This window comes from Salvelinus namaycush, unplaced genomic scaffold, assembly GCF_016432855.1.
Source record: "Salvelinus namaycush isolate Seneca unplaced genomic scaffold, SaNama_1.0 Scaffold1421, whole genome shotgun sequence".
NCBI classification, from domain to species: Eukaryota; Metazoa; Chordata; class Actinopteri; order Salmoniformes; family Salmonidae; genus Salvelinus; species Salvelinus namaycush.
Genome location: NW_024058144.1, coordinates 29,446 through 56,945, shown reverse-complemented (window position 1 = coordinate 56,945; position 27,500 = coordinate 29,446). Strand labels below are relative to the sequence as shown.

General features: G+C 47.6%; 1 protein-coding gene across 3 annotated transcripts; it reads right to left on the bottom strand.

Moving 5' to 3' along the window:
• Nucleotides 1–47: 47 nt before the first annotated feature.
• On the bottom strand, nt 48–27,096 carry LOC120036671 (mRNA-decapping enzyme 1B-like). Of its 3 annotated transcripts, none has more exons than XM_038983058.1 (9): nt 26,709–27,096; nt 24,419–24,459; nt 22,967–23,094; nt 7,147–7,213; nt 6,736–6,892; nt 4,873–5,004; nt 3,428–4,636; nt 3,074–3,292; nt 48–1,497 (listed from the first exon to the last, which is right to left on the bottom strand). In XM_038983058.1, exons 1-9 carry the CDS (start codon nt 26,865–26,867, stop codon nt 1,417–1,419), a joined length of 2,193 nt encoding a protein of 730 aa, XP_038838986.1. In that variant the 5' UTR covers nt 26,868–27,096; the 3' UTR covers nt 48–1,416. The 3 variants fall into 3 exon arrangements, with proteins under 3 accessions (XP_038838986.1, XP_038838987.1, XP_038838988.1); XM_038983059.1 differs by having other exon boundaries at nt 7,147–7,210; XM_038983060.1 differs by lacking the exon at nt 26,709–27,096 and adding an exon at nt 25,817–26,114.
• Nucleotides 27,097–27,500: the final 404 nt, after the last annotated feature.

Sequence of the window (27,500 nt, the reverse complement as noted above, 5' to 3'; positions counted from 1 at the left end):
TTTGACCAGAGCCCTACTGTAGAGAAACTTCACCTCAGAGCCACATGTTTGAAGAAGACATTCATTTATTTCCAATTCAGTTGTGGTCCAGACACTGTTCAATCATTACACAAGAAACAAGTCACGTAGTGGGCTTTGCGGTCACTCAGAATGTTTGACTCATAAAAATAAAATAAAAAGTGGTTTTCAAAACCAAAATAACAAAATGATGGGACTCCAGATTCCACAGGTTTTAAAATACTTGATACATGGCAGATTGTGTAAATTAAAACACTTCCTGTTTCAGTGGTACAGGTCATTGCAACATTGTGTTTTTAAAATGTCCTTGTATGACAACGGCATAGAAAAATAGACAAACTATTCTATTATCTTTCTCTCTCGTAACATAAAATAGTTTCTTAAACCCTTTGCTTGATACATATAAACCGTCTATCAAACTAGTCTAGAATGTGTGAGCACAGAAGACTCTGAACCGTGTCGATGTACATTGAGTTTCAGACATCTGGAAATAAAGCCAGTCGCATTATGAAAATAAATGGCAGGTTCTACAGTACGGTGTAATTCCTCCTTTGGGAAACTTCTACCTCAACAGAGGGTCACTTCTGAGAGGTAGCACAAGTTTAAGACTGGAAATATTGTCTATTTAAAAAAAAAAAACAGGACTTTCCACTTAATAAAGTGTTCAAAATAAACTCATCCAACTTCAAGTGAATTAAACATTGTCAAATGCCTGGAAACTAAAATGGTTTAAGAGAGGAACCTTTTAAAAACAAGTACAGTCATTCCAAAACATATACCATTGTTTGATAGCTCTTACTACAATATCCCATTCAAACTTTCAATTATTTTATTCTTATGATAAAAACATCTTAAAAATGGCAAAAATCAAATGTCCTTGTAATCTGAATCCACAGGTTACATCCACAGTGCTCACATTAGGAAGACTAATTTAGCTAGATCAGCAAATGGTTTCGATTATAAAATGATTGTGCCGGTTTGGGCATGACCCCAGGGACTTACTCATTAGGCACCTAATGGAAGAAAACAGACAAACAGGGAGAGGGGCTCCCTGGACTTGGCCCAGAAGAAATGATTATATTCACTTCCCGTTGCAAAGTGTTTTGAAACATTTGTCTATTGGGTGCCTCAAACAGGGCCCTGGCCTCATTAAACAGGGCCCTGGCCTCATTAAACAGGGCCCTGGCCTCATTAAACAGGGCCCTGGCCTCATTAAACAGGGCCCTGGCCTCATTAAACAGGGCCCTGGCCTCATTAAACAGGGCCCTGGCCTCATTAAACAGGGCCCTGGCCTCATTAAACAGGGCCCTGGCCTCATTAAACAGGGCCCTGGCCTCATTAAACAGGGCCCTGGCCTCATTAAACAGGGCCCTGGCCTCATTAAACAGGGCCCTGGCCTCAGAACTGGTTGGCGGTGGCTTCCGTGGAGAAGCGGTGGACGTAGGACTCATAGATGGTATCCAGGAAGGAAGTGTCGTTCTGAAAGAGAGAACAGCGAATTAGAGAGAGAGAGAGAAGGAGAGAGAGAGCTAGAGAGAGGAAGGGAGAGGAGTAGAGGAGAGAGAGATAAGCGAGCGAGCGATAGAATACTCTGATCAGGAGTGTGGAATACAAACAAAACATTAGTATTTGGACAGGTTGAGTGTCTGTCTGTCTGCTCTGGTCTGAAACAGCTCTCTTTAGCAGGACAGTGTCTGTCTGCTCTGGTCTGAAACAGCTCTCTCTAACGGGACATTGTGTCTGTGCTGGTCTGAAACAGCTCTCTTTAGCAGGACAGTGTCTGTCTGCGCTGGTCTGAAACAGCTCTCTCTAGCGGGACAGTGTCTGTCTGCGCTGGTCTGAAACAGCTCTCTTTAGCAGGACAGTGTCTGTCTGCTCTGGTCTGAAACAGCTCTCTTTAACAGGACAGTGTCTGTCTGCTCTGGTCTGAAACAGCTCTCTTTAGCAGGACAGTGTCTGTCTGCTCTGGTCTGAAACAGCTCTCTTTAACAGGACAGTGTCTGTCTGCTCTGGTCTGAAACAGCTCTCTCTAGCAGGACAGTGTGTGTCTGCACTTCGATGAATAACCTCAAGGTCCTTTGGCAAGACTGTCTGGCTGTACAAAGACGGAACATAAACAGTGTGTCTCTGACGGTGTCCTGAGCAGAAAGACAGTGAACATAACGGCAGGAACTCAGGACAACCCATTTGGCTGTGTGAGACCAGCTGCTTCTTCAAGGAGGGGAGAGTTTGATGCCTGCAGAATTGTTAGTCGTGTTATGTAAATACATTGAAGAGAAATAGAAACGGAACATGTAAAGTCTTGGTCCCATGTTTCATGAGCTGAAATAAAACGGAACAAAAAGCTTATTTCTCAAAAATGTTGGGCACAAACTTCTTTACAAGCGCACCCACCGCCGACAGGGCTCCTGAATCGAGCGCACCCACCGCCGACAGGGCTCCTGAATCGAGCGCACCCACCGCCGACAGGGCTCCTGAATCGAGCGCACCCACCGCCGACAGGGCTCCTGAATCGAGCGCACCCACCGCCGACAGGGCTCCTGAATCGAGCGCACCCACCGCCGACAGGGCTCCTGAATCGAGCGCACCCACCGCCGACAGGGCTCCTGAATCGAGCGCACCCACCGCCGACAGGGCTCCTGAATCGAGCGCACCCACCGCCGACAGGGCTCCTGAATCGAGCGCACCCACCGCCGACAGGGCTCCTGAATCGAGCGCACCCACCGCCGACAGGGCTCCTGAATCGAGCGCACCCACCGCCGACAGGGCTCCTGAATCAAGTGCACCCACCGCCGACAGGGCTCCTGAATCAAGTGCACCCACCGCCAACAGGGCTCCTGAATCAAGTGCACCCACCGCCAACAGCGCAATTAAAAAAAATAAAAATAAGCGCAAGCCTTCATCGTTGTCTTTTTTCCAGAAACGTTAGGAATGACTCGACTAGTAATGCCTTGAAGATCAACCAGTTGATCTGGATGGACCGTTTGGTGACCACTGCCTTATATGAACTGTAACGACGTACAGTAAAACCAGCCTGGCTCGTCCTCTCTCCTACCTGTATGAGGTGCAGCAGGGTGGCCTGGAGCTGGCTCTTAGAGAGGCCCCTGGGTTGGGGGTTGTCAGGGGCCAGGAGGGCTGAGGGAGGATGAGGGCCAGGGGGGCAGTGGGTGACCCCAGAGGCTTTGGCCTGGGGGCGCTTGGCCTGGGAGAAGACACTGGGGGACAGGAGCAGGGTAGGTGCCACCGTGGCTGGGATACGCTGGGGGGAGATCACCTGGAGATGGAGAGGACATGGTTAGAGACAGAGACAGTACTTCCACAAACCCAGATCCCTCACTGTACAAAACCACTCCAGCACCTTTTTATTTTACAGTCCTTTGAGTCAGATAGGATATATTTTGTTTTTTACCTGGAACTTCTGAGCAGCGGTGCCTGCAGAGGTCTTGTCAGCCAAACTGTCCAGAGACCTGGCTGTAGAATGAGCCGCCTGCTGGCCGTGCTGCCCCATGGCTGGGGGGGCTGAGGGGGCTAGAGGGGCAGGCTCGTGGAAGCGGGGAGCCAGGTTAGAGGAAGGCCTAGTGGGCTCCGGGACCAGACTCTGCTCCTGTTGAACCAGCTGCAGCCTCTGGAGCAGTTCATGAGGGGAGACGACACCAGTTAGCTGCCCCGGCTGGAGGTGACCTGGCAGGGGTTGGAGGTATAAGGGCTGGGGGTGCTGGAAGGGGTGGAAAGGGTGACAGGGCTGTGACTGAGGTTGAGGATGACCAGGCTGGGGTTGGTGGGGAGGTTGAGACTGGGAGGGGTGTGAGGGCAACATGGGGACCAGCATCTGGGGGGGCTTGGTGGGGCTGAAGTAAAACGGCTGGGCCTGGTGAGGGGGGAGGTGGACGTGATGGTGTTGAGAACCAGGGAAGCCCAACACATCCACCAGGAGAGGCTGAGGATGGGCAGACTGGAGACCAGGGATGAGAGGAGGAGGCTGCTGGAGAGGAGGAGGACAACAAGGAGCGGAGGTCGTCATTGAAGGGGTGGTGGAAGTGGGCTGGTTCTGGAACAGTCTCTGGATGGGGTCTTGTCTGGCCTGGGTCCGATGGTGGAGGACAGAGGGGGCTCCGTTCTCATGCAGTCTGTTCTCGGATGACTCGGAGACGGGCTGGAGCTGCTCCATAGGACCCCCTCGCTGGAGCTGCTCCATAGGACCCCCTCGCTGGAGCTGCTCCATAGGACCCCCTCGCTGGAGCTGCTCCATAGGACCCCCTCGCTGGAGCTGCTCCATAGTACCCCCTCGCTGGAGCTGCTCCATAGTACCGCCTCGCTGGAGCTGGTTCCGAGGCTGGGAGGAGGAGGCGGCATCCTTCATAAGCTTCTGGAAGGCAGGGCAGTGCTGCGGGGGGCTGCTACCTGAGATCAGACCCCCTTCCTGGAGCTGGGACTGGACTGGGTCATCGTAGGACAAGGAGCGGGCCACCGCCGGGCGGACACCTCCAGGCTTCCCCTGGGGCTGGGACCCTGGACCTCTTGACCCTGACGCAGCCATGGGAGAGACCAGCTCGGCTCTGGGCTGCTGGACACCGAACAGAGTTGCCAGAGAGAGGGGCCTGGGCTCTCCTTGACTATCCTAAGAGAGGAAAAGGGTGATGGAGAGAGAGTGAGAGGGTGAGAGATCAGTGGTGTGAAACAGACAGGACATAAGGAAAACAAACAGTAGAGCCTAACTGTGAAACCAGGTCAACACTGTCTTAGAAATCAGCAATTTGACCATAAAAAAACAAACACTAATTCACAGGGTGGATAAACTACATTTAAAATCTACTTATTTCCATTGTGTTGAATAAGGGGAAAGGCTGTGTGTACCTGAACAGGCCTCTCCTGTAACCCAGGATGGGGATATCTCTCCATAGGTTTGACAGGGATAGGTTTGATCAGGCTGGGGTTGGCATTAAGGACACGACACCCTCCTATCTCTTTAGGCTCTGGCTGACCACCCTGAGAGGAGAGAGAGAGACAATAACAGGACATTGATGTCCGTTCATTTAACCCATTTTCATACATGGCGCATTCAGGAATACATTTGTATGCACACATTATGATACAGCAGCAGAAATACATTGATCACAGGCTGCAGGCTTGTTATATGCTTTAGTGCCCCCTAGTGGTAGTGGTGTGTTAGTACCTTGTTATGTTGTGCAGACCTTACCGTGAAACGCTAACTTACAAGCCCTTAGCAATTTTCGTAACTGCATTGTTGGTTAAGAAAATATTTACTAAATAAACTTAAGTCAATTTTTTTTTAAGTAACAAAATAACGAGGCTATATAGAGGCGGTACCGGGAAAGGAGGAGACCTACAGTAGTCAGCTGTACAACTGAATGTCATCAACCAAAATGTGTCTTCCTCATTTAACCCTCTGAATCAGAGAGGTGGGGGGGGGGGGCTGCCTTAACGGACACCAGGGAACAGTGGGTTAACTGCCTTGTTCAGGGGAACAGTGGGTTAACTGCCTTGTTCAGGGGAACAGTGGGTTAACTGCCTTGCTCAGGGGCAGAACGACAGATATTTACCTTGTCAGCTCGGTACCGAGTAAAATGTGCGGCGGGAACAGGTTAGTCGAGGTAATTAGTAGGTAGGAGTAAAGTGACTATGCATAGATCATAAACAGCGAGTAGCAGCAGTGTAAAAGCAAAGGGGAGGGGGGGAGGGGGTCAATGTAAATAGTCCGGATGGCCATTTTAACAATTGTTCAGCAGTATTATGGCTTGGGGGGAAAAAGCTGTTAAGGAGCCTTTTGGACCTAGACTTGCTGCTCTGGTACCGCTTGCCGTGCGGTAGCAGAGAGAATAGCCTATGAATTGGGTGACTGGAGTCTGACAATTTTTGGGGCCTTCCTCTGACACCACCTAGTATACAGGTCCTGGATGGCAGGCAGCTTAGCCCCAGTGATGTACTGGGCTGTTCTCACTACCCTCTGTAGCGCCTTACAGTCAGATGCCGAGCAGTTGCCATAGCAGGCGGTGATGCAACCGGTCAGGACGCTCTCGATGGTGCAGCTGTAGAACTTTGAGGATCTGGGGACCCATGCCAAAACTATCCAGTCTCCTGAGGGGGAAGAGGCGTTGTCCTGCCCTCTTCACGACTGTCTTGGTGTGTTTGGACCATGATAGTTTGTTGGTGATGTGGATACCAAGGAACTTGAAACTCTCAACCTGCTCCATTACAGCCCCGTCGATGAGAATGGGGGCATGTCCGGTCCTCCTTTTCCTGTAGTCCACGATCAGCTCCTTTGTCTTGATCACGTTGATGGAGAGGTTGTTGTCCTGGCACCACACGGCCAGGTCTCGGACCTCCTCCCTATAGGCTGTCTCATCGTTGTCGGTGATCAGGCCTACCACCGTTGTGTTGTCAGCAAACTTGATGGTGTTGAGTCGTGCTTGGCCACGCAGTCGTAGGTGAACATGGAAGTAGACGAAGGGAGTAAGCACGCACCCCTGAGGGACCCCTGTGTTGAGCATCAGCGTGGCGGATGTGGACCTACCTTGTCATAGTGGTAAACACATACAGTGGGGACCTACCTTGTCATAGTGGTAAACACATACAGTGGGGACGTACCTTGTCATAGTGGTAAACACATACAGTGGGGACCTACCTTGTCATAGTGGTAAACACATACAGTGGGGACCTACCTTGTCATAGTGGTAAACACATACAGTGGGGACCTACCTTGTCATACTCATTGCGAGCTTTGGTCAGCATCTGCAGGATGTCCACTCCTTGTCCCTTCCCAGGGTTCCCTGCTGCCTCCAGGGCTCGAGGAGACACCAAGCCCCCCTGACCCTGCTGACCCCGCTGGGCTAGGGCCTGTTCCTGTTTCGTCAGACTGAGAGAGGAGAGGTTAGAGGTGTGAGTCGGTCAGTGCTGTTGTGAACTGGTAGTGCACACACCCACACTATATGGAACAGGGTACCATTTGAGATGGTCACTCAGACACACCAGTGGCAACTAGCTGGTGGTAGACAGTGAGTGATGATAGCTTGCAGGGACAGTGTCATGGGGAGACAGAGAGAGAGGGTGGGAGTGTGTGTGTGTGTGTGTGTATGTGTGTGTGTGGGTGGGAGTGTGTGTGTTACTCACTACTTCATAAGCTCTGCGATGCGCTGGCAGTCCGCCTTATCATAGAACCAGATGCCATAGATAGCTACTAGACAGAGAGAGAGAGAGACAGAGAGAGAGAGAGAGACAGAGACAGAGACAGAGACAGAGACAGAGACAGAGACAGAGACAGAGACAGAGACAGAGACAGAGACAGAGAGAGAGAGAGAGAGAGAGAGAGAGAGAGAGAGAGAGAGAGAGAGAGATGGAGAGAGAGAGAGAGAGAGAGAGACAGAGAGAGAGCAGAGCAGAGAGCGAGACAGGTCACAGGTCAGTCAACGGCCATAATTGAGGCTCCAATCTAAATCCAGATAAAACAGAGTTCATTGCAGCAGCGACGTCAACATCAGTCCCCTCAGACACAGAGCCACGGGCTAAACGCACGCGCCGGAGCCACGGGCTAAACGCACGCGCCGGAGCCGCGGCTAAATGCACGCGCCAGAGCCGTGGCTAAACGCACGCGCCAGAGCCGCGGCTAAATACACGCGCCAGAGCCGCGGCTAAATACACGCGCCAGAGCCACGGCTAAATACACGCGCCAGAGCCACGGCTAAATACACGCGCCAGAGCCACGGCTAAATACACGCGCCAGAGCCACGGCTAAATACACGCGCCAGAGCCACGGCTAAATACACGCGCTAGAGCCACGGGAGTCATTACACAGACATCACAAAATACTGGGAGAAAGGAGCCAAAAGTTAGAGCACGTGTTTGTGTGATCCAATGTCTAAAATAAACTGAACGATGAATGTTGGCGACTGCTGAGCTAGGTTCACTGCTGTGTGTGTGTGGTGTGTGTGTGTGGTATGTGTGTGTTTTGGCAGGTTCTCTGATGCGTTCCTTCCTGGCAGGCAGTCAGAAGAGGAATAGGGGCTATGTCCCAATCATCTCTCTTTCCTCTCGAAGAGTGCACTTGGTCACTTCCCTTAACTGATTTCAAAAATTGGTGAAAGAAATATGGTGTAAACTCCCACTATGCCATGCCTCCAACCAATACAACACTTTTAGATGTGGGAAGTAGTGAACGAGTGAACACTTGAGGGGAAATGTGATATTATGGGACACCCCCCACGAGAAGGCGCTAAGTACAAACCCCCCACTACGGAGAAGGTGCTACGTATAACCCCCCCACAGTGGAGAAGGTGCTACGTACACACCCCCCACGGTGGAGAAGGTACTACGTATAACCCCCCACGGTGGAGAAGGTGCTACGTATAACCCCCCCACAGTGGAGAAGGTGCTACGTATAACCCCCCCACAGTGGAGAAGGTGCTACGTATAACCCCCCCACAGTGGAGAAGGTGCTACGTATAAACCCCCCACGGTGGAGAAGGTGCTACGTATAACCCCCCCACGGTGGAGAAGGTGCTACGTATCAACCCCCCACAGTGGAGAAGGTGCTACGTATCAACCCCCCACAGTGGAGAAGGTGCTACGTATCAACCCCCCACAGTGGATAAGGTGCTACGTATCAACCCCCCACAGTGGAGAAGGTGCTACGTACAAACCCCCCACAGTGGAGAAGGTGCTACGTATAAACCCCCCACAGTGGAGAAGGTGCTACGTATAAACCCCCCACAGTGGAGAAGGTGCTACGTATAACCCCCCACAGTGGAGAAGGTTTTACGTATAAACCCCCCACGGTGGAGAAGGTTTTACGTATAACCCCCCCACGGTGGAGAAAGTGATACGTATAAACCCCCCACGGTGGAGAAGGTGCTACGTACAAACCCCCCACAGTGGAGAAGGTGCTACGTACAAACCCCCCACAGTGGAGAAGGTGCTACGTACAAACCCCCCCCAGTGGAGAACGTGCTACGTATAAACCCCCCACAGTGGAGAAGGTGCTACGTACAAACCCCCCACAGTGGAGAAGGTGCTAAGTATGAACCCCCCACAGTGGAGAAGGTGCTAAGTATGAACCCCCCACAGTGGAGAAGGTGCTAAGTATGAACCCCCCACAGTGGAGAAGGTGCTAAGTATGAACCCCCCACAGTGGAGAAGGTGATAGGTATGAACCCTTTATCCTACTGGGACACTGTTCATCCAGGACGATTCCTCACATTCCCGGGAACGGAAGAGATAGCGCTAGATTCCAGGAAGGGGCGGCTGGGCTGTGTTCAGCAGAGCACAACATATTCCACTATTGAGACACAGTGGAATTACCTACAACCATTATATTAAAATGTACCATCTTCATCAGTCATGACTCATGCCAGACCACGTTAACTTCTTGGAAACTGTGACGACTTTTACCGAGTGGACTATCATAGATGAAATAAAAGATAAAATACATTTTTTAAAAGTCCTGTGTTAATCTCCTCATGATTCATGACATCGTTATAGATGATGTGGAGGTTCTGGGTTCTGTCACCATGACCTTCGTAGTCTAATAACTAGTCAGTGGAGCCAACGTCAATATTACAGACAGATATGTGCTATGAGAAAGCACAACATGTCTCTGTGGCAGTTACCCAGGGTTGGGGGCAGGCTGGGGCCGGATTCATTAGGTGCTGGGGTAGAGGGGTTATTGAGGCTCTGCAGCAGGGAGAGTTTAAAAGCCAGGCCACTACTCTACTCAGCGTGACTGAAACAGGAGCCCTGTTGACAGGCAGACCAGGAACACTTCTCCTGTCACCTCCATCAGAGTAAGAACTCACACAGCCTCAAATAGGCCACGTAGGAAGATAAAGCTCTGGCACGCCGGTCGGCCAAAGAAAAGAGGACGGGGTGAGATAAGAAAGGAGGAGAGTGAAAGGAGAGAATAGTAAAGTGGGGAGGACAAGGCGGAGACTGAGGGAAGGATTGAGGGACTGAAGGCCAGAGCCTGCTGGCTGCTGACTGACAGAGACAGACTACAGTGAGAGAGTCACTGAGTCAGTGAGGACAGCGGGTAAAGCACTGGGAGGTCTGAGTAGCTGGATCTTAAGGTTGGAGCTGCTACTGTGTCCGTCTGCCTGCCTGCTGCCATCCTGCCTGCCCCCCGAGCTGTGTACCCTGCCCTGCCTGCCTGCTGCCATCCTGTCTGCCCCCCGAGCTGTGTACCCTGCACTGCCCTGCCTGCCTGGGGCTGTGGAGAGCCAAGCTAAAGGTCACCGCCTGGAAAAAGGACCAGACAAACACTCCAAACCCTGGGAAAATTAAGAACCAGCGAGGAGAGAGATCTCTGGAGGAGCTGAGGAGAGACCTCTTAGCTTAGTAGCTACAGGGGACTAGTCTGGTTAGACTAGTATACTACTCTCTCTGGGAAGGACTGAGACATTACCCAGACAGTCTCTCTGAGAAGACAGTACTGTTAGAGGACAGACAGGTACAGGAGGAGGAGAGACAGGTCAGGTACCTCAGTATTGGAAACCAGAGAAAGGGTTCTATTGGTTCATTATTTCCTCATAGAACAAAAGGGGCGTGTTAAAGGAAGAGGACAGACAGGAGACAGGTATCTCAGCAGTACCAGAGGACAGACAGACAGGAGACTGGTATCTCAGCAGTACCAGAGGACAGACAGACAGGAGACTAGTATCTCAGCAGTACCAGAGGACAGACAGACAGGAGACTGGTATCTCAGCAGTACCAGAGGACAGACAGACAGGAGACTGGTATCTCAGCAGTACCAGAGGACAGACAGACAGGAGACTGGTATCTCAGCAGTACCAGAGGACAGACAGGAGACTGGTATCTCAGCAGTACCAGAGGACAGACAGACAGGAGACTGGTATCTCAGCAGTACCAGAGGACAGACAGACAGGAGACTAGTATCTCAGCAGTACCAGAGGACAGACAGACAGGAGACTGGTATCTCAGCAGTACCAGAGGACAGACAGACTGGTATCTCAGCAGTACCAGAGGACAGACAGACAGGAGACTGGTATCTCAGCAGTACCAGAGGACAGACAGACAGGTACCTCAGCAGTACCAGAGGAAACGTTGTCTAAACGTTGTCACCTAGTAGCAGCTCCACAACACCACTACTAGACTATCATCTTAGAGGGACTATGTTGAGGTTGTTCCAGCGTAAACCCAAACATGAGCGTCTTCAAGAGGAGCCGGAGGTTGGGCCAGCCAAGGGGATGCTCATCACAGAGACAGAGATGGACTACATCTACGTACGACCAGGAGGTAAGGAAAGCCTCAAAGATTTGTCATATGTCTGTGTCCCAAATGGCACACTATTCCTTATATAGTGGCCTGGTCCTGGTCAAACGTAGTGCACTATAAAGGGAATAGGGTGCTATTTAGAACGCATAGGCTCTGGTCAAACGTAGTGCACTATAAAGGGAATAGGGTGCTATTTAGAACGCATAGGCTCTGGTCAAACGTAGTGCACTATAAAGGGAATAGGGTGCTATTTAGAACGCATGGGCTCTGGTCAAACGTAGTGCACTATAAAGGGAATAGGGTGCTATTTAGAACGCATAGGCTCTGGTCAAACGTAGTGCACTATAAAGGGAATAGGGTGCTATTTAGAACGCATGGGCTCTGGTCAAACGTAGTGCACTATAAAGGGAATAGGGTGCTATTTAGAACGCATAGGCTCTGGTCAAACGTAGTGCACTATAAAGGGAATAGGGTGCTATTTAGAACGCATAGGCTCTGGTCAAACGTAGTGCACTATAAAGGGAATAGGGTGATATTTAGAACGCATGGGCTCTGGTCAAACGTAGTGCACTATAAAGGGAATAGGGTGCTATTTAGAACGCATGGGCTCTGGTCAAACGTAGTGCACTATAAAGGGAATAGGGTGCTATTTAGAACGCATAGGCTCTGGTCAAACGTAGTGCACTATAAAGGGAATAGGGTGCTATTTAGAACGCATAGGCTCTGGTCAAACGTAGTGCACTATAAAGGGAATAGGGTGCTATTTAGAACGCATAGGCTCTGGTCAAACGTAGTGCACTATAAAGGGAATAGGGTGCTATTTAGAACGCATGGGCTCTGGTCAAACGTAGTGCACTATAAAGGGAATAGGGTGCTATTTAGAACGCATAGGCTCTGGTCAAACGTAGTGCACTATAAAGGGAATAGGGTGCTATTTAGAACGCATAGGCTCTGGTCAAACGTAGTGCACTATAAATGGAAACACTAGCCTACGTCAAACTACTATCCCCCATAGTAGAAAAGTTGACCTATTCTATTGTCAGCTTGTCGAGAAAAACATATTGCCTTTTCCAAACAGACTCTGGGACAGTTGTGTGACGATAGATCCCAAACTCATACAACCAGTAGGCCTCGGATACATTAAACATGTTTACATTAAAAAGCAATGAGTCTGATGAAATAGATCAGAACGTTTGGCTTAAAATGTGGATAAACGAGTATTTCTTCACATCATCGGCGCAGCAATGTGCACAAGACAGTAGGCTACACGCGGATGTTCCTTCCATAATGCAGTTAGCGGGGAAACACTATTGTCAAAAGGGCACTGCACATGCGAGCGCCTCCATGTGACAGAGATGAAAATATCTGTTAGAACGAGGGGAGATCTAACATGTAACAACTAGTACGGGATGCTAATATAACCAGCATTGTGCTTCTGCCTACTGGACAATGAAAGTTGATATAGAAGAATGGCCTCCACAGATGTTGGCTAGGCTACTCTGAAGGTAAGACACGCCTCATAATATGTTATGGTTCAGGTTTCAAAACAGTGAAGTATATGTTAAGACAATGCAATACTGTCCTGAGGAAGCCGGTCTTCTGTTGACTAAGCATTGGCTGTCAGATACTGTAGCAGCTCTTGTGATGTCTGACAGATGTGTGTCTGCATGGTGTGATGAACAAGATAGATAACCAATACTGTGCACACACCCCAATTTAAATCCACACGATTATGCAAATTAACCTATAGACCAATAAATCACAACCAGTCAAATGTATTTCCATCAACTGGTTTTTCCATCAATGAATAAACTAAAAGTATTATCTTGCAATGGGATATTTTCTTCTCCTCCCAGACAATTGGCCGGCACCAATTTTATTTAAATCGGCTTTTCAAAATATTTTTATTCTTTCCCATCATCCAAAAAAACGGCTATTACCGGCTAACAGAAACCCTTGGTGTCAATGTCACAATGACGTCACAGTTGAGACAACATTCTAAATCAGCCTGGCTGGCACTTCCACCAGCTAATGACCCCATAACCAAATATTTGTTTAGTGATAAGATTCTGTGACCTCTCGTGAAAGGTCATGTTGAGGGACGTGTGGTGATCTTAACATCATCACATATAAATAACTCAAGTTAGCTATACCCCCCCCGAAACAGTTTTGTTTGTGTGTAAATGTCTAATAATTAGAACGAGGACTCCAGCAATATCTTAAACAAAGCATTCCACCTGCCTGTCACTGAGAATGATGTGTGCATCAGTGTGTGTGTGTAGTGTGTGTCCCACTTATAACGACAGGTTGGTTTGTATCTAACGTAGTAGGCTGGTTGGCTGGGTCTCTGCTGTTGGCAGGACACTTGCAGTAGAAAACCGGCACAGAGGCACTCAAACCCGGGACGACTGCCACAAAAATACCTCTGAACCATATATGGACCTGTGGGGCCACAGCCACTAGATGAGACGGCTCCAGGCTCCTCTCCTCAGGGTGGGTGTCTGCAGCACTGAGTCTCTTTCTCAGCCTGCAACAGACCTGGGTTCAAATACTATTCCAAGTCATTTCAACCACTTTATCTGGGTTTCATTGAGCTTGTGTGGCTTAACAGACTAACTGAATAGTCCCCAAACTATAAATCCCACCCATCAGGCACTCCAGCCGGGATAGGGAATTCGCTCAAAATGTGTTGAAAGATGTCAAATAGTGCTTGAACCCAGGTCTGATATGCACTCCGCAAATAGTTCTCATTTAAATGAAGTGCTCCATGATGGGCCAGGATTCCTGGACTACACCACTTGGTAGAAAGTTAGCTGCATCTTCAATCTGTTTAAACTACGCCGAACTCGCCAGTAGTATTGACCATGATTCACATCCAATCTCTTTTTACAAATGTAAGATCTGGTCTAATAAAATGTAAATCTCCTGAGATGTGTAGCTTAGCAGGACTGAAATAAATATGTTCTGGAATGCAAACATCAACATCTACAGGCCTACACCTCCGGGACATAGTTCCCGTGGTGATGTAAACACACCTCCGGCACATAGTTCCCGTGGTGATGTAAACACACCTCCGGCACATAGTTCCCGTGGTGATGTAAACACACCTCCGGCACATAGTTCCCGTGGTGATGTAAACACACCTCCGGCACATAGTTCCCGTGGTGATGTAAACACACCTCCGGCACATAGTTCCCGTGGTGATGTAAACACACCTCCGGCACATAGTTCCCGTGGTGATGTAAACACACCTCCGGCACATAGTTCCCGTGGTGATGTAAACACACCTCCGGCACATAGTTCCCGTGGTGATGTAAACACACCTCCGGCACATAGTTCCCGTGGTGATGTAAACACACCTCCGGCACATAGTTCCCGTGGTGATGTAAACACACCTCCGGCACATAGTTCCCGTGGTGATGTAAACACACCTCCGGCACATAGTTCCCGTGGTGATGTAAACACACCTCCGGCACATAGTTCCCGTGGTGATGTAAACACACCTCCGGCACATAGTTCCCGTGGTGATGTAAACACACCTCCAACACATAAGCAGTAAGAGACCAGAGGGGGTTGGAAGCGGTTCACTGACGCCTTCATATGTTCCACAAGGTATTCAAATGCACAGGTACTATGTAGGTAGGCTGAATAGCCCTGGTACTATGTAGGTAGGCTGAATAGCCCTGGTACTATGTAGGTAGGCTGAATAGCCCTGGTACTATGTAGGTAGGCTGAATAGCCCTGGTACTATGTAGGTAGGGTTAATAGCCCTGGTACTATGTAGGTAGGCTGAATAGCCCTGGTACTATGTAGGTAGGCTGAATAGCCCTGGTACTATGTAGGTAGGGTTAATAGCCCTGGTACTATGTAGGTAGGGTTAATAGCCCTGGTACTATGTAGGTAGGGTTAATAGCCCTGGTACTATGTAGGTAGGCTGAATAGCCCTGGTACTATGTAGGTAGGCTGAATAGCCCTGGTACTATGTAGGTAGGCTGAATAGCCCTGGTACTATGTAGGTAGGCTGAATAGCCCTGGTACTATGTAGGTAGGCTGAATAGCCCTGGTACTATGTAGGTAGGGTTAATAGCCCTGGTACTATGTAGGTAGGCTGAATAGCCCTGGTACTATGTAGGTAGGCTGAATAGCCCTGGTACTATGTAGGTAGGGTTAATAGCCCTGGTACTATGTAGGTAGGGTTAATAGCCCTGGTACTATGTAGGTAGGGTTAATAGCCCTGGTACTATGTAGGTAGGCTGAATAGCCCTGGTACTATGTAGGTAGGGTTAATAGCCCTGGTACTATGTAGGTAGGGTTAATAGCCCTGGTACTATGTAGGTAGGGTTAATAGCCCTGGTACTATGTAGGTAGGGTTAATAGCCCTGGTACTATGTAGGTAGGGTTAATAGCCCTGGTACTATGTAGGTAGGCTGAATAGCCCTGGTACTATGTAGGTAGGGTTAATAGCCCTGGTACTATGTAGGTAGGCTGAATAGCCCTGGTACTATGTAGGTAGGGTTAATAGCCCTGGTACTATGTAGGTAGGCTGAATAGCCCTGGTACTATGTAGGTAGGGTTAATAGCCCTGGTACTATGTAGGTAGGGTTAATAGCCCTGGTACTATGTAGGTAGGGTTAATAGCCCTGGTACTATGTAGGTAGGGTTAATAGCCCTGGTACTATGTAGGTAGGGTTAATAGCCCTGGTACTATGTAGGTAGGGTTAATAGCCCTGGTACTATGTAGGTAGGGTTAATAGCCCTGGTACTATGTAGGTAGGGTTAATAGCCCTGGTACTATGTAGGTAGGCTGAATAGCCCTGGTACTATGTAGGTAGGCTGAATAGCCCTGGTACTATGTAGGTAGGCTGAATAGCCCTGGTACTATGTAGGTAGGGTTAATAGCCCTGGTACTATGTAGGTAGGCTGAATAGCCCTGGTACTATGTAGGTAGGGTTAATAGCCCTGGTACTATGTAGGTAGGGTTAATAGCCCTGGTACTATGTAGGTAGGCTGAATAGCCCTGGTACTATGTAGGTAGGCTGAATAGCCCTGGTACTATGTAGGTAGGGTTAATAGCCCTGGTACTATGTAGGTAGGCTTAATAGCCCTGGTACTATGTAGGTAGGCTGAATAGCCCTGGTACTATGTAGGTAGGGTTAATAGCCCTGGTACTATGTAGGTAGGGTTAATAGCCCTGGTACTATGTAGGTAGGGTTAATAGCCCTGGTACTATGTAGGTAGGGTTAATAGCCCTGGTACTATGTAGGTAGGGTTAATAGCCCTGGTACTATGTAGGTAGGGTTAATAGCCCTGGTACTATGTAGGTAGGGTTAATAGCCCTGGTACTATGTAGGTAGGGTTAATAGCCCTGGTACTATGTAGGTAGGGTTAATAGCCCTGGTACTATGTAGGTAGGGTTAATAGCCCTGGTACTATGTAGGTAGGGTTAATAGCCCTGGTACTATGTAGGTAGGGTTAATAGCCCTGGTACTATGTAGGTAGGGTTAATAGCCCTGGTACTATGTAGGTAGGGTTAATAGCCCTGGTACTATGTAGGTAGGGTTAATAGCCCAGGTACTATGTAGGTAGGCTGAATAGTGCAGGGGACTTACAGCGAGCCCAGGTTCTGAGTAGGTAGGCTGAATAGCCCTGGTACTATGTAGGTAGGGTTAATAGCCCTGGTACTATGTAGGTAGGGTTAATAGCCCTGGTACTATGTAGTTAGGGTTAATAGCCCTGGTACTATGTAGGTAGGGTTAATAGCCCTGGTACTATGTAGGTAGGGTTAATAGCCCTGGTACTATGTAGGTAGGCTGAATAGCCCTGGTACTATGTAGGTAGGCTGAATAGCCCTGGTACTATGTAGGTAGGCTGAATAGCCCTGGTACTATGTAGGTAGGGTTAATAGCCCTGGTACTATGTAGGTAGGGTTAATAGGCCTGGTACTATGTAGGTAGGGTTAATAGCCCTGGTACTATGTAGGTAGGGTTAATAGCCCTGGTACTATGTAGGTAGGGTTAATAGCCCTGGTACTATGTAGGTAGGGTTAATAGCCCTGGTACTATGTAGGTAGGCTGAATAGCCCTGGTACTATGTAGGTAGGCTGAATAGCCCTGGTACTATGTAGGTAGGCTGAATAGCCCTGGTACTATGTAGGTAGGCTGAATAGCCCTGGTACTATGTAGGTAGGGTTAATAGCCCTGGTACTATGTAGGTAGGGTTAATAGCCCTGGTACTATGTAGGTAGGGTTAATAGCCCTGGTACTATGTAGGTAGGGTTAATAGCCCTGCTACTATGTAGGTAGGGTTAATAGCCCTGGTACTATGTAGGTAGGGTTAATAGCCCTGGTACTATGTAGGTAGGGTTAATAGCCCTGGTACTATGTAGGTAGGGTTAATAGCCCTGGTACTATGTAGGTAGGGTTAATAGCCCTGGTACTATGTAGGTAGGGTTAACAGCCCTGGTACTATGTAGGTAGGGTTAATAGCCCTGGTACTATGTAGGTAGGGTTAATAGCCCTGGTACTATGTAGGTAGGGTTAATAGCCCTGGTACTATGTAGGTAGGGTTAATAGCCCTGGTACTATGTAGGTAGGGTTAATAGCCCTGGTACTATGTAGGTAGGGTTAATAGCCCTGGTACTATGTAGGTAGGGTTAATAGCCCTGGTACTATGTAGGTAGGGTTAATAGCCCTGGTACTATGTAGGTAGGCTGAATAGCCCTGGTACTATGTAGGTAGGCTGAATAGCCCTGGTACTATGTAGGTAGGGTTAATAGCCCTGGTACTGTGTAGGTAGGGTTAATAGCCCTGGTACTGTGTAGGTAGGGTTAATAGCCCTGGTACTGTGTAGGTAGGGTTAATAGCCCTGGTACTATGTAGGTAGGGTTAATAGCCCTGGTACTATGTAGGTAGGGTTAATAGCCCTGGTACTATGTAGGTAGGCTGAATAGCCCTGGTACTATGTAGGTAGGGTTAATAGCCCAGGTACTATGTAGGTAGGGTTAATAGCCCTGGTACTATGTAGGTAGGGTTAATAGCCCAGGTACTATGTAGGTAGGGTTAATAGCCCTGGTACTATGTAGGTAGGGTTAATAGCCCTGGTACTATGTAGGTAGGGTTAATAGCCCTGGTACTATGTAGGTAGGGTTAATAGCCCTGGTACTATGTAGGTAGGCTGAATAGCCCTGGTACTATGTAGGTAGGCTGAATAGCCCTGGTACTATGTAGGTAGGGTTAATAGCCCTGGTACTATGTAGGTAGGGTTAATAGCCCTGGTACTATGTAGGTAGGGTTAATAGCCCTGGTACTATGTAGGTAGGGTTAATAGCCCTGGTACTATGTAGGTAGGCTGAATAGCCCTGGTACTATGTAGGTAGGCTGAATAGCCCTGGTACTATGTAGGTAGGCTGAATAGCCCTGGTACTATGTAGGTAGGGTTAATAGCCCTGGTACTATGTAGGTAGGGTTAATAGCCCTGGTACTATGTAGGTAGGGTTAATAGCCCTGGTACTATGTAGGTAGGGTTAATAGCCCTGGTACTATGTAGGTAGGGTTAATAGCCCTGGTACTATGTAGGTAGGGTTAACAGCCCTGGTACTATGTAGGTAGGGTTAATAGCCCTGGTACTATGTAGGTAGGGTTAATAGCCCTGGTACTATGTAGGTAGGGTTAATAGCCCTGGTACTATGTAGGTAGGGTTAATAGCCCTGGTACTATGTAGGTAGGGTTAATAGCCCTGGTACTATGTAGGTAGGGTTAATAGCCCTGGTACTATGTAAGTAGGGTTAATAGCCCTGGTACTATGTAGGTAGGGTTAATAGCCCTGGTACTATGTAGGTAGGGTTAATAGCCCTGGTACTATGTAGGTAGGGTTAATAGCCCTGGTACTATGTAGGTAGGGTTAATAGCCCTGGTACTATGTAGGTAGGGTTAATAGCCCTGGTACTATGTAGGTAGGGTTAATAGCCCTGGTACTATGTAGGTAGGCTGAATAGCCCTGGTACTATGTAGGTAGGCTGAATAGCCCTGGTACTATGTAGGTAGGGTTAATAGCCCTGGTACTATGTAGGTAGGGTTAATAGCCCTGGTACTATGTAGGTAGGGTTAATAGCCCTGGTACTATGTAGGTAGGGTTAATAGCCCTGGTACTATGTAGGTAGGGTTAATAGCCCTGGTACTATGTAGGTAGGGTTAATAGCCCTGGTACTATGTAGGTAGGGTTAATAGCCCTGGTACTATGTAGGTAGGGTTAATAGCCCTGGTACTATGTAGGTAGGGTTAATAGCCCAGGTACTATGTAGGTAGGCTGAATAGTGCAGGGGACTTACAGCGAGCCCAGGTTCTGAGTAGGTAGGCTGAATAGCCCTGGTACTATGTAGGTAGGGTTAATAGCCCTGGTACTATGTAGGTAGGGTTAATAGCCCTGGTACTATGTAGGTAGGGTTAATAGCCCTGGTACTATGTAGGTAGGGTTAATAGCCCTGGTACTATGTAGGTAGGGTTAATAGCCCTGGTACTATGTAGGTAGGGTTAATAGCCCTGGTACTATGTAGGTAGGGTTAATAGCCCTGGTACTATGTAGGTAGGGTTAATAGCCCTGGTACTATGTAGGTAGGGTTAATAGCCCTGGTACTATGTAGGTAGGGTTAATAGCCCTGGTACTATGTAGGTAGGCTGAATAGCCCTGGTACTATGTAGGTAGGGTTAATAGCCCTGGTACTATGTAGGTAGGGTTAATAGCCCTGGTACTATGTAGGTAGGGTTAATAGCCCTGGTACTATGTAGGTAGGGTTAATAGCCCTGGTACTATGTAGGTAGGGTTAATAGCCCTGGTACTATGTAGGTAGGGTTAATAGCCCTGGTACTATGTAGGTAGGGTTAATAGCCCTGGTACTATGTAGGTAGGGTTAATAGCCCAGGTACTATGTAGGTAGGCTGAATAGTGCAGGGGACTTACAGCGAGCCCAGGTTCTGAGTAGGTAGGCTGAATAGCCCTGGTACTATGTAGGTAGGGTTAATAGCCCTGGTACTATGTAGGTAGGGTTAATAGCCCTGGTACTATGTAGGTAGGGTTAATAGCCCTGGTACTATCTGGTAGGGTTAATAGCCCTGGTACTATGTAGGTAGGGTTAATAGCCCTGGTACTATGTAGGTAGGGTTAATAGCCCTGGTACTATGTAGGTAGGGTTAATAGCCCTGGTACTATGTAGGTAGGGTTAATAGCCCTGGTACTATGTAGGTAGGCTGAATAGCCCTGGTACTATGTAGGTAGGGTTAATAGCCCTGGTACTATGTAGGTAGGGTTAATAGCCCTGGTACTATGTAGGTAGGGTTAATAGCCCTGGTACTATGTAGATAGGGTTAATAGCCCAGGTACTATGTAGGTAGGCTGAATAGTGCAGGGGACTTACAGCGAGCCCAGGTTCTGAGTAGGTAGGCTGAATAGCCCTGGTACTATGTAGGTAGGGTTAATAGCCCTGGTACTATGTAGGTAGGGTTAATAGCCCTGGTACTATGTAGGTAGGGTTAATAGCCCTGGTACTATGTAGGTAGGGTTAATAGCCCTGGTACTATGTAGGTAGGGTTAATAGCCCTGGTACTATGTAGGTAGGGTTAATAGCCCTGGTACTATGTAGGTAGGGTTAATAGCCCTGGTACTATGTAGGTAGGGTTAATAGCCCTGGTACTATGTAGGTAGGGTTAATAGTGCAGGGGACTTACAGCGAGCCCTGGTACTATGTAGGTAGGGTTAATAGCCCTGGTACTATGTAGGTAGGGTTAATAGCCCTGGTACTATGTAGGTAGGCTGAATAGTGCAGGGGACTTACAGCGAGCCCTGGTACTATGTAGGTAGGGTTAATAGCCCTGGTACTATGTAGGTAGGGTTAATAGCCCTGGTACTATGTAGGTAGGCTGAATAGTGCAGGGGACTTACAGCGAGCCCAGGTTCTGAGTAGGTAGGGTTAATAGCCCTGGTACTATGTAGGTAGGGTTAATAGTGCAGGGGACTTACAGCGAGCCCTGGTACTATGTAGGTAGGGTTAATAGCCCAGGTACTATGTAGGTAGGCTGAATAGTGCAGGGGACTTACAGCGAGCCCTGGTACTATGTAGGTAGGGTTAATAGCCCTGGTACTATGTAGGTAGGGTTAATAGCCCTGGTACTATGTAGGTAGGCTGAATAGTGCAGGGGACTTACAGCGAGCCCAGGTTCTGAGTAGGTAGGGTTAATAGCCCTGGTACTATGTAGGTAGGGTTAATAGTGCAGGGGACTTACAGCGAGCCCTGGTACTATGTAGGTAGGGTTAATAGCCCTGGTACTATGTAGGTAGGGTTAATAGCCCTGGTACTATGTAGGTAGGCTGAATAGTGCAGGGGACTTACAGCGAGCCCTGGTACTATGTAGGTAGGGTTAATAGCCCTGGTACTATGTAGGTAGGGTTAATAGCCCTGGTACTATGTAGGTAGGCTGAATAGTGCAGGGGACTTACAGCGAGCCCAGGTTCTGAGTAGGTAGGGTTAATAGCCCTGGTACTATGTAGGTAGGGTTAATAGTGCAGGGGACTTACAGCGAGCCCTGGTACTATGTAGGTAGGGTTAATAGCCCAGGTACTATGTAGGTAGGCTGAATAGTGTAGGGGACTTACAGCGATTCCTGGTACTATGTAGGTAGGGTTAATAGCCCTGGTACTATGTAGGTAGGGTTAATAGCCCTGGTACTATGTAGGTAGGCTGAATAGTGCAGGGGACTTACAGCGATCCCTGGTACTATGTAGGTAGGCTGAATAGTGCAGGGGACTTACAGCGAGCCCTGGTACTATGTAGGTAGGGTTAATAGCCCAGGTACTATGTAGGTAGGCTGAATAGTACAGGGGACTTACAGCGAGCCCTGGTACTATGTAGGTAGGGTTAATAGCCCTGGTACTATGTAGGAAGGGTTAACAGTGCAGGGGACTTACAGCGAGCCCAGGTTCTGAGCAGGTAGGCTGAATAGCCCTGGTACTATGTAGGTAGGGTTAACAGTGCAGGGGACTTACAGCGAGCCCTGGTACTATGTAGGTAGGGTTAACAGTGCAGGGGACTTACAGCGAGCCCTGGTACTATGTAGGTAGGGTTAATAGCCCAGGTACTATGTAGGTAGGCTGAATAGTGTAGGGGACTTACAGCGATTCCTGGTACTATGTAGGTAGGGTTAATAGCCCTGGTACTATGTAGGTAGGGTTAATAGCCCTGGTACTATGTAGGTAGGCTGAATAGTGCAGGGGACTTACAGCGAGCCCTGGTACTATGTAGGTAGGCTGAATAGTGCAGGGGACTTACAGCGAGCCCTGGTACTATGTAGGTAGGGTTAATAGCCCTGGTACTATGTAGGTAGGCTGAATAGTGCAGGGGACTTACAGCGAGCCCTGGTACTATGTAGGTAGGGTTAATAGCCCTGGTACTATGTAGGAAGGGTTAACAGTGCAGGGGACTTACAGCGAGCCCAGGTTCTGAGCAGGTAGGCTGAATAGCCCTGGTACTATGTAGGTAGGGTTAACAGTGCAGGGGACTTACAGCGAGCCCTGGTACTATGTAGGTAGGGTTAACAGTGCAGGGGACTTACAGCGAGCCCTGGTACTATGTAGGTAGGGTTAATAGCCCTGGTACTATGTAGGTAGGGTTAATAGCCCTGGTACTATGTAGGTAGGGTTAACAGTACAGGGGACTTACAGCGTGCATTCCTGTAGAGTAGGAATGGATCCTGCAGCTGGAAGTCCAGGTCTTTAGTGATGGGTTCAGTCAGGTTCTCCATACTCAGCCTGTTCATTATGGTGAAGCCATGTCTGGGAGATGCTAGCCTGAGGACAAACAGGAGGGCATGAATAGAAAGAGTTAACCTCTACAGGATCGGTGACCATAAACCGGGACGGTTGTTGCTCAATATGCGATAATGTGACTAGACTTTCCGGGACATAGACATGTCTTCTTCACTGGATCAGTCTAAATTACACCTAGGCTCCTATGTTAATGTCTGGCCTTTCTCTCGCATTTCAAAGATGAAACCAAAAAATTTAATAGAAAACACATGTTTCTTTGTATTATCTTTTACCAGATCTAATGTGTTATATTCTCCTACATTCATCTCACATTTCCACAAACTTCAAAGTGTTTCCTTTCAAATGGTATCAAGAATATGCATATCCTTGCTTCAGGTCCTGAGCTACAGGCAGTTAGATTTGGGTATGTCATTTTGGGCGAAATTTTTTAAAAAGGGGTCCGATCCTTAATTAAGGGACTTTACATTACACAGGCCTTATACCAGAGATAATAGCAAAGTACACAGGAGGGCATCGGTAAAAAAAAAGGAGGGAGGTACTTTACATTACATACAAGTTGAATAACCAGTGTACGGTGCTAACAGACTGGAAACTAACTGGTGAGTACATGCATGCATCTGAGTTGGTGTATTTCCTTAGGAGAACAAGAACGACAGTGGTAATGTATGTACAAGTAGGTCTACAAGGAAACAGAAAGGTGTTACATGTTCAAGTAGGTCTACAAGGAAACAGAAAGGTGTTACATGTTCAAGTAGATCTACAAGGAAACAGAAAGGTGTTACATGTTCAAGTAGTCCTACAAGGAAACAGAAAGGTGTTACATGTTCAAGTAGGCCTACAAGGAAACAGAAAGGTGTTACATGTTCAAGTAGGTCTACAAGGAAACAGAAAGGTGTTACATGTTCAAGTAGGCCTACAAGGAAACAGAAAGGTGCTACATGTTCAAGTAGGCCTACAAGGAAACAGAAAGGTGTTACATGTTTACGACCTACTTCCTGGGTGGGATAGGGTGTGTGGAAGTAGTCATGGCTCTTCAAGGCTACAGGCCATAATAGTCTACTCAGTGATAACCAATCTGTTCAGAGGGAGGAGAGGGGGGGGGGCTGACGTAGCTAACCCACTAAGCCCATTATATTTAACCTGATGGAGGCAGGCTTCTCAGCTGAAGTACACACAGAGACTGGTCCCAAATGGCACCCTATTCCCTATATAGTGCACTACACTTTTGACTATGGGCCCTGGTCAAACGTGACGCACCATAAAGGGAATAGGGTGCCACTTGGGATGCACCCCCCACCAAGAGGCAAAGCTCACGGGGAAGTACATAGAGAAAGAGCCATCATACCGTGTGTAGACAAACAGGGTCCCTTCCACGTCAGTCTTCTCCTGCAAAACAACACAGGAACTGATTAGGGTTGAGGTCATTAGAAAGGGACGTTGAACGGAGTCTTCATCGATCTCTCCTTAACATTCACAGCAAAATGTTACGTAGGCTGTGGGATATGAGGGTTATGAAGAAAACCTATTCCGGTGCGATGGTTTTTGAGTCACTGACTATTTGGACCAATCATGATTTTGGGGTGCACCTACACCTGCATGTTATTTATTTGTGAAAGGGGAGGGGTTCACCACCGTCACCCCCACCCACAGAACCAAGTACGCAATTCCACAATAACAGATTTTTCACTTTAAAATGTACGCCAAACAATAAAGCAATGACTGCAAAGTTAAATCACACAACTCTACACACAAGCACACAAAAACACACTTACTTAAAGGAACAGATGCAAAGTTGGGTAACAGAACGACTGCACAAACAGCACCGCCGTCATTCTGTTAATGTCACCAAACTTTGTACCTTGCATCAAGTAAATGTGTTTTTGTCAAATATTCTTCAAAATCATCCTTATCCATAGAGTTGTACGGTTTAACTTTGCAATCATTAGTTTTTGTTTGGCGCACAATTTATAAGTGATAAAAATCAGAGTCTCAGCATCATTGTGTTACCTTGGAATTGACCAAATCCAGAAGCAAGTATTCACACCAGATTTGGTTCTGGGTGGCTGATATTCATTGACCTAGTTAGCTACTATGTCAACATTCAGTCTGAAAACTGTCAGCTGTTTACAAACTAGTAGCAATGTGATAAATACTCTTGTCCACCACATCTAACAATAATAACTAGCTGGAGGGCAATGGGTACTATGTACCCCGGTATCTGTGGGTTCGAGTTGTTGACGATGAATATGACGCGTCTCCATATGACTCCATTTTGGATCAAGCATAAATTGGCTTTAACATGCACAATAACGTGCCAAATCTGTGATTTAGCTCTTTTTTTTAGGGTAAACATTAGAATAAGTTGCCTCAATATTTGAAACGATAGGTGGTAATATCTCTCTAGGAGCTGATCCATCGTCAGTATTGTGAAATAATTATAAATGTTAAGGAAATGATTGAATGGAGAAAGCTGAGCTCCCTTTCCATCCTATCAGTATAGACAGATGCTCAAACATGCACTTAAAGACTATTTATGTTTGATCCGGTTAATGTGGTCGGAGGCTTCGAATGGATGGTGTGATGCAATTGTGGAGCGTCCAGACATATCAAGCTCCATACCACGTCGCTGTGCGCCTCTCAAATGTTGTAATAATGTGGATGGCTGCATACATTTCAACATGAACATGATTGGTTGACGTAGGGGCGGGGCGGGAGTTCCTGTATAAAACACAAACTCATTTACTTGACAACAGCTCTACAAAGCGCAAAATGTATGTTTGCTTTGACTTCTGTAGAGGCCGCATAACAGTAAATGCTGTATGGCCACTGCAGACGTCGGATTGACAATGCAGAGCCTTTTATCCTCCTCCTCTCTGCATGGTGTTTTAGGAAAGATGCCGCTTGAAAACACTTCATCCTAAACTCCATCGCTATAGGCCGTAAATTACGATAGTTGCTCTGGGAACCTCCATTATGTGTGAGTCACAAACCGATTCTGACAAAACACTTGCTGAGCTGTCTAATGTGAGTTTGAAATCGGAGCTTCGTGGGCGATATGCCGCCTTCAAAACAACTGCGAACTCGGAAAATAAATTATAAACTTTTGGACTGGGAAATATCGATTTGAACGGTCATCCAACTCGGCATACCAACTCGGGAACTCTGGCCTAAAAATCACTGACGTCATGATTTGACCTTGTATTTTTCAGAGTTCCCAGTTTGAAACGCGGCATTAGGCGACGCGTCATATTCATCGGCGACATCTCGAATGCAGATAGTGGGGCTGGCATTATTGCCAAGTTAACGTGCTAGTCGGAATTAGATGATGTCCGACTCGTTAATAGGTTAGTTATACACGTGCCGCGTCCAACCAGTTAGCAAGTCGGACATTTGAGTTTCCTAGTTCCGACTAGGACGTGAATGCGATATAGGGTGATGTTAGCTAGCTAGCTTTCTAGCTTCTTGGAATACTAGCTATGGCCACATCTCCCAAAACCACGTGAATTCAAACTGCCAAACTAGTTAATAATGTGGCATCCATATCAGTCCGCTAAGATGTTACTTAACGTTAGATAGCATACAACTTTGTTGAGAAGGGAGCGCGAACAGAGCAGCGGTAGCATCCCTTAACTCACCCATTCATTTGATCGGTTGTTGAAAGTATACAACGCCACTTGACTCGCCACATCTACAATGTTGTTGATGTAAGGATCTTGTCTTTGCAGGGCTGCGAGACTAATGTCCAAACCTTTAGCAGTGAGACAGGTGTTTCCACCCGATGAGCTTGCCGTCATTGTTCTCCTTGAGCTAGCTAGCTAGTGATGCTAACTGGCACGTTATCGCGGGTGAAGGAATTTTTGACTGTTCCAAAGTAAAACGCAGACTATTGAAACTATCCCCGTCACAATACACTGTTATGAATTAAAATATTTAAAATAAATCATTTAAGAGAACATATAAGTGAATTGTAACTGTTCGGTACACCATCAACAGCTCACTTGACAGCAGCCATGTTTCGTCGAACAGATTGTAAACAATTAGGCATGATGAGTTGAGCGTAGATGGCTATAAGGAACGTTAATCAATCTCGAAAAATAGATTGACCGCTTCATCAGGCCGAAGCAGATGATGATGAAGAAAAAATTATGTTTACTGGCCAGGCATGTTACACCAAAATTACTTTTGACTTTGACAATGTCATCTTGTTAGAATCCATCGTTGAATCCATTGAATTCCATTTTGTCCTGAAATGTTATTGAAGGCTTACTTCAACGTCACTTTTATATCGGTCTGATAATTCAAATTCGTTATTTTGTTAATTAATTGGTCGAGTTACTACGTTGTTTAGCAGATACAATTTGGCGCATATCATAAGCCTGAAAATGTCTGCTGCCCAAATTGATGGAAAAAACCTATGCAGTCTGCAA

Bases quoted from the DNA above. Each gene is read 5' to 3' on its own strand.
- LOC120036671 (XM_038983058.1), bottom strand. From the start codon at position 26,867: ATGACGGCAAGCTCATCGGGTGGAAACACCTGTCTCACTGCTAAAGGT. The intron at 24,460-26,708 runs GTGAGTTAAGGG...GTTGTTTTGCAG, and splicing joins ACAACCGATCAAATGAATGG to GAGAAGACTGACGTGGAAGG. The intron at 6,893-7,146 runs GTGAGTAACACA...CTCCTCTCTCAG, and splicing joins ATCGCAGAGCTTATGAAGTA to TCTGACGAAACAGGAACAGG.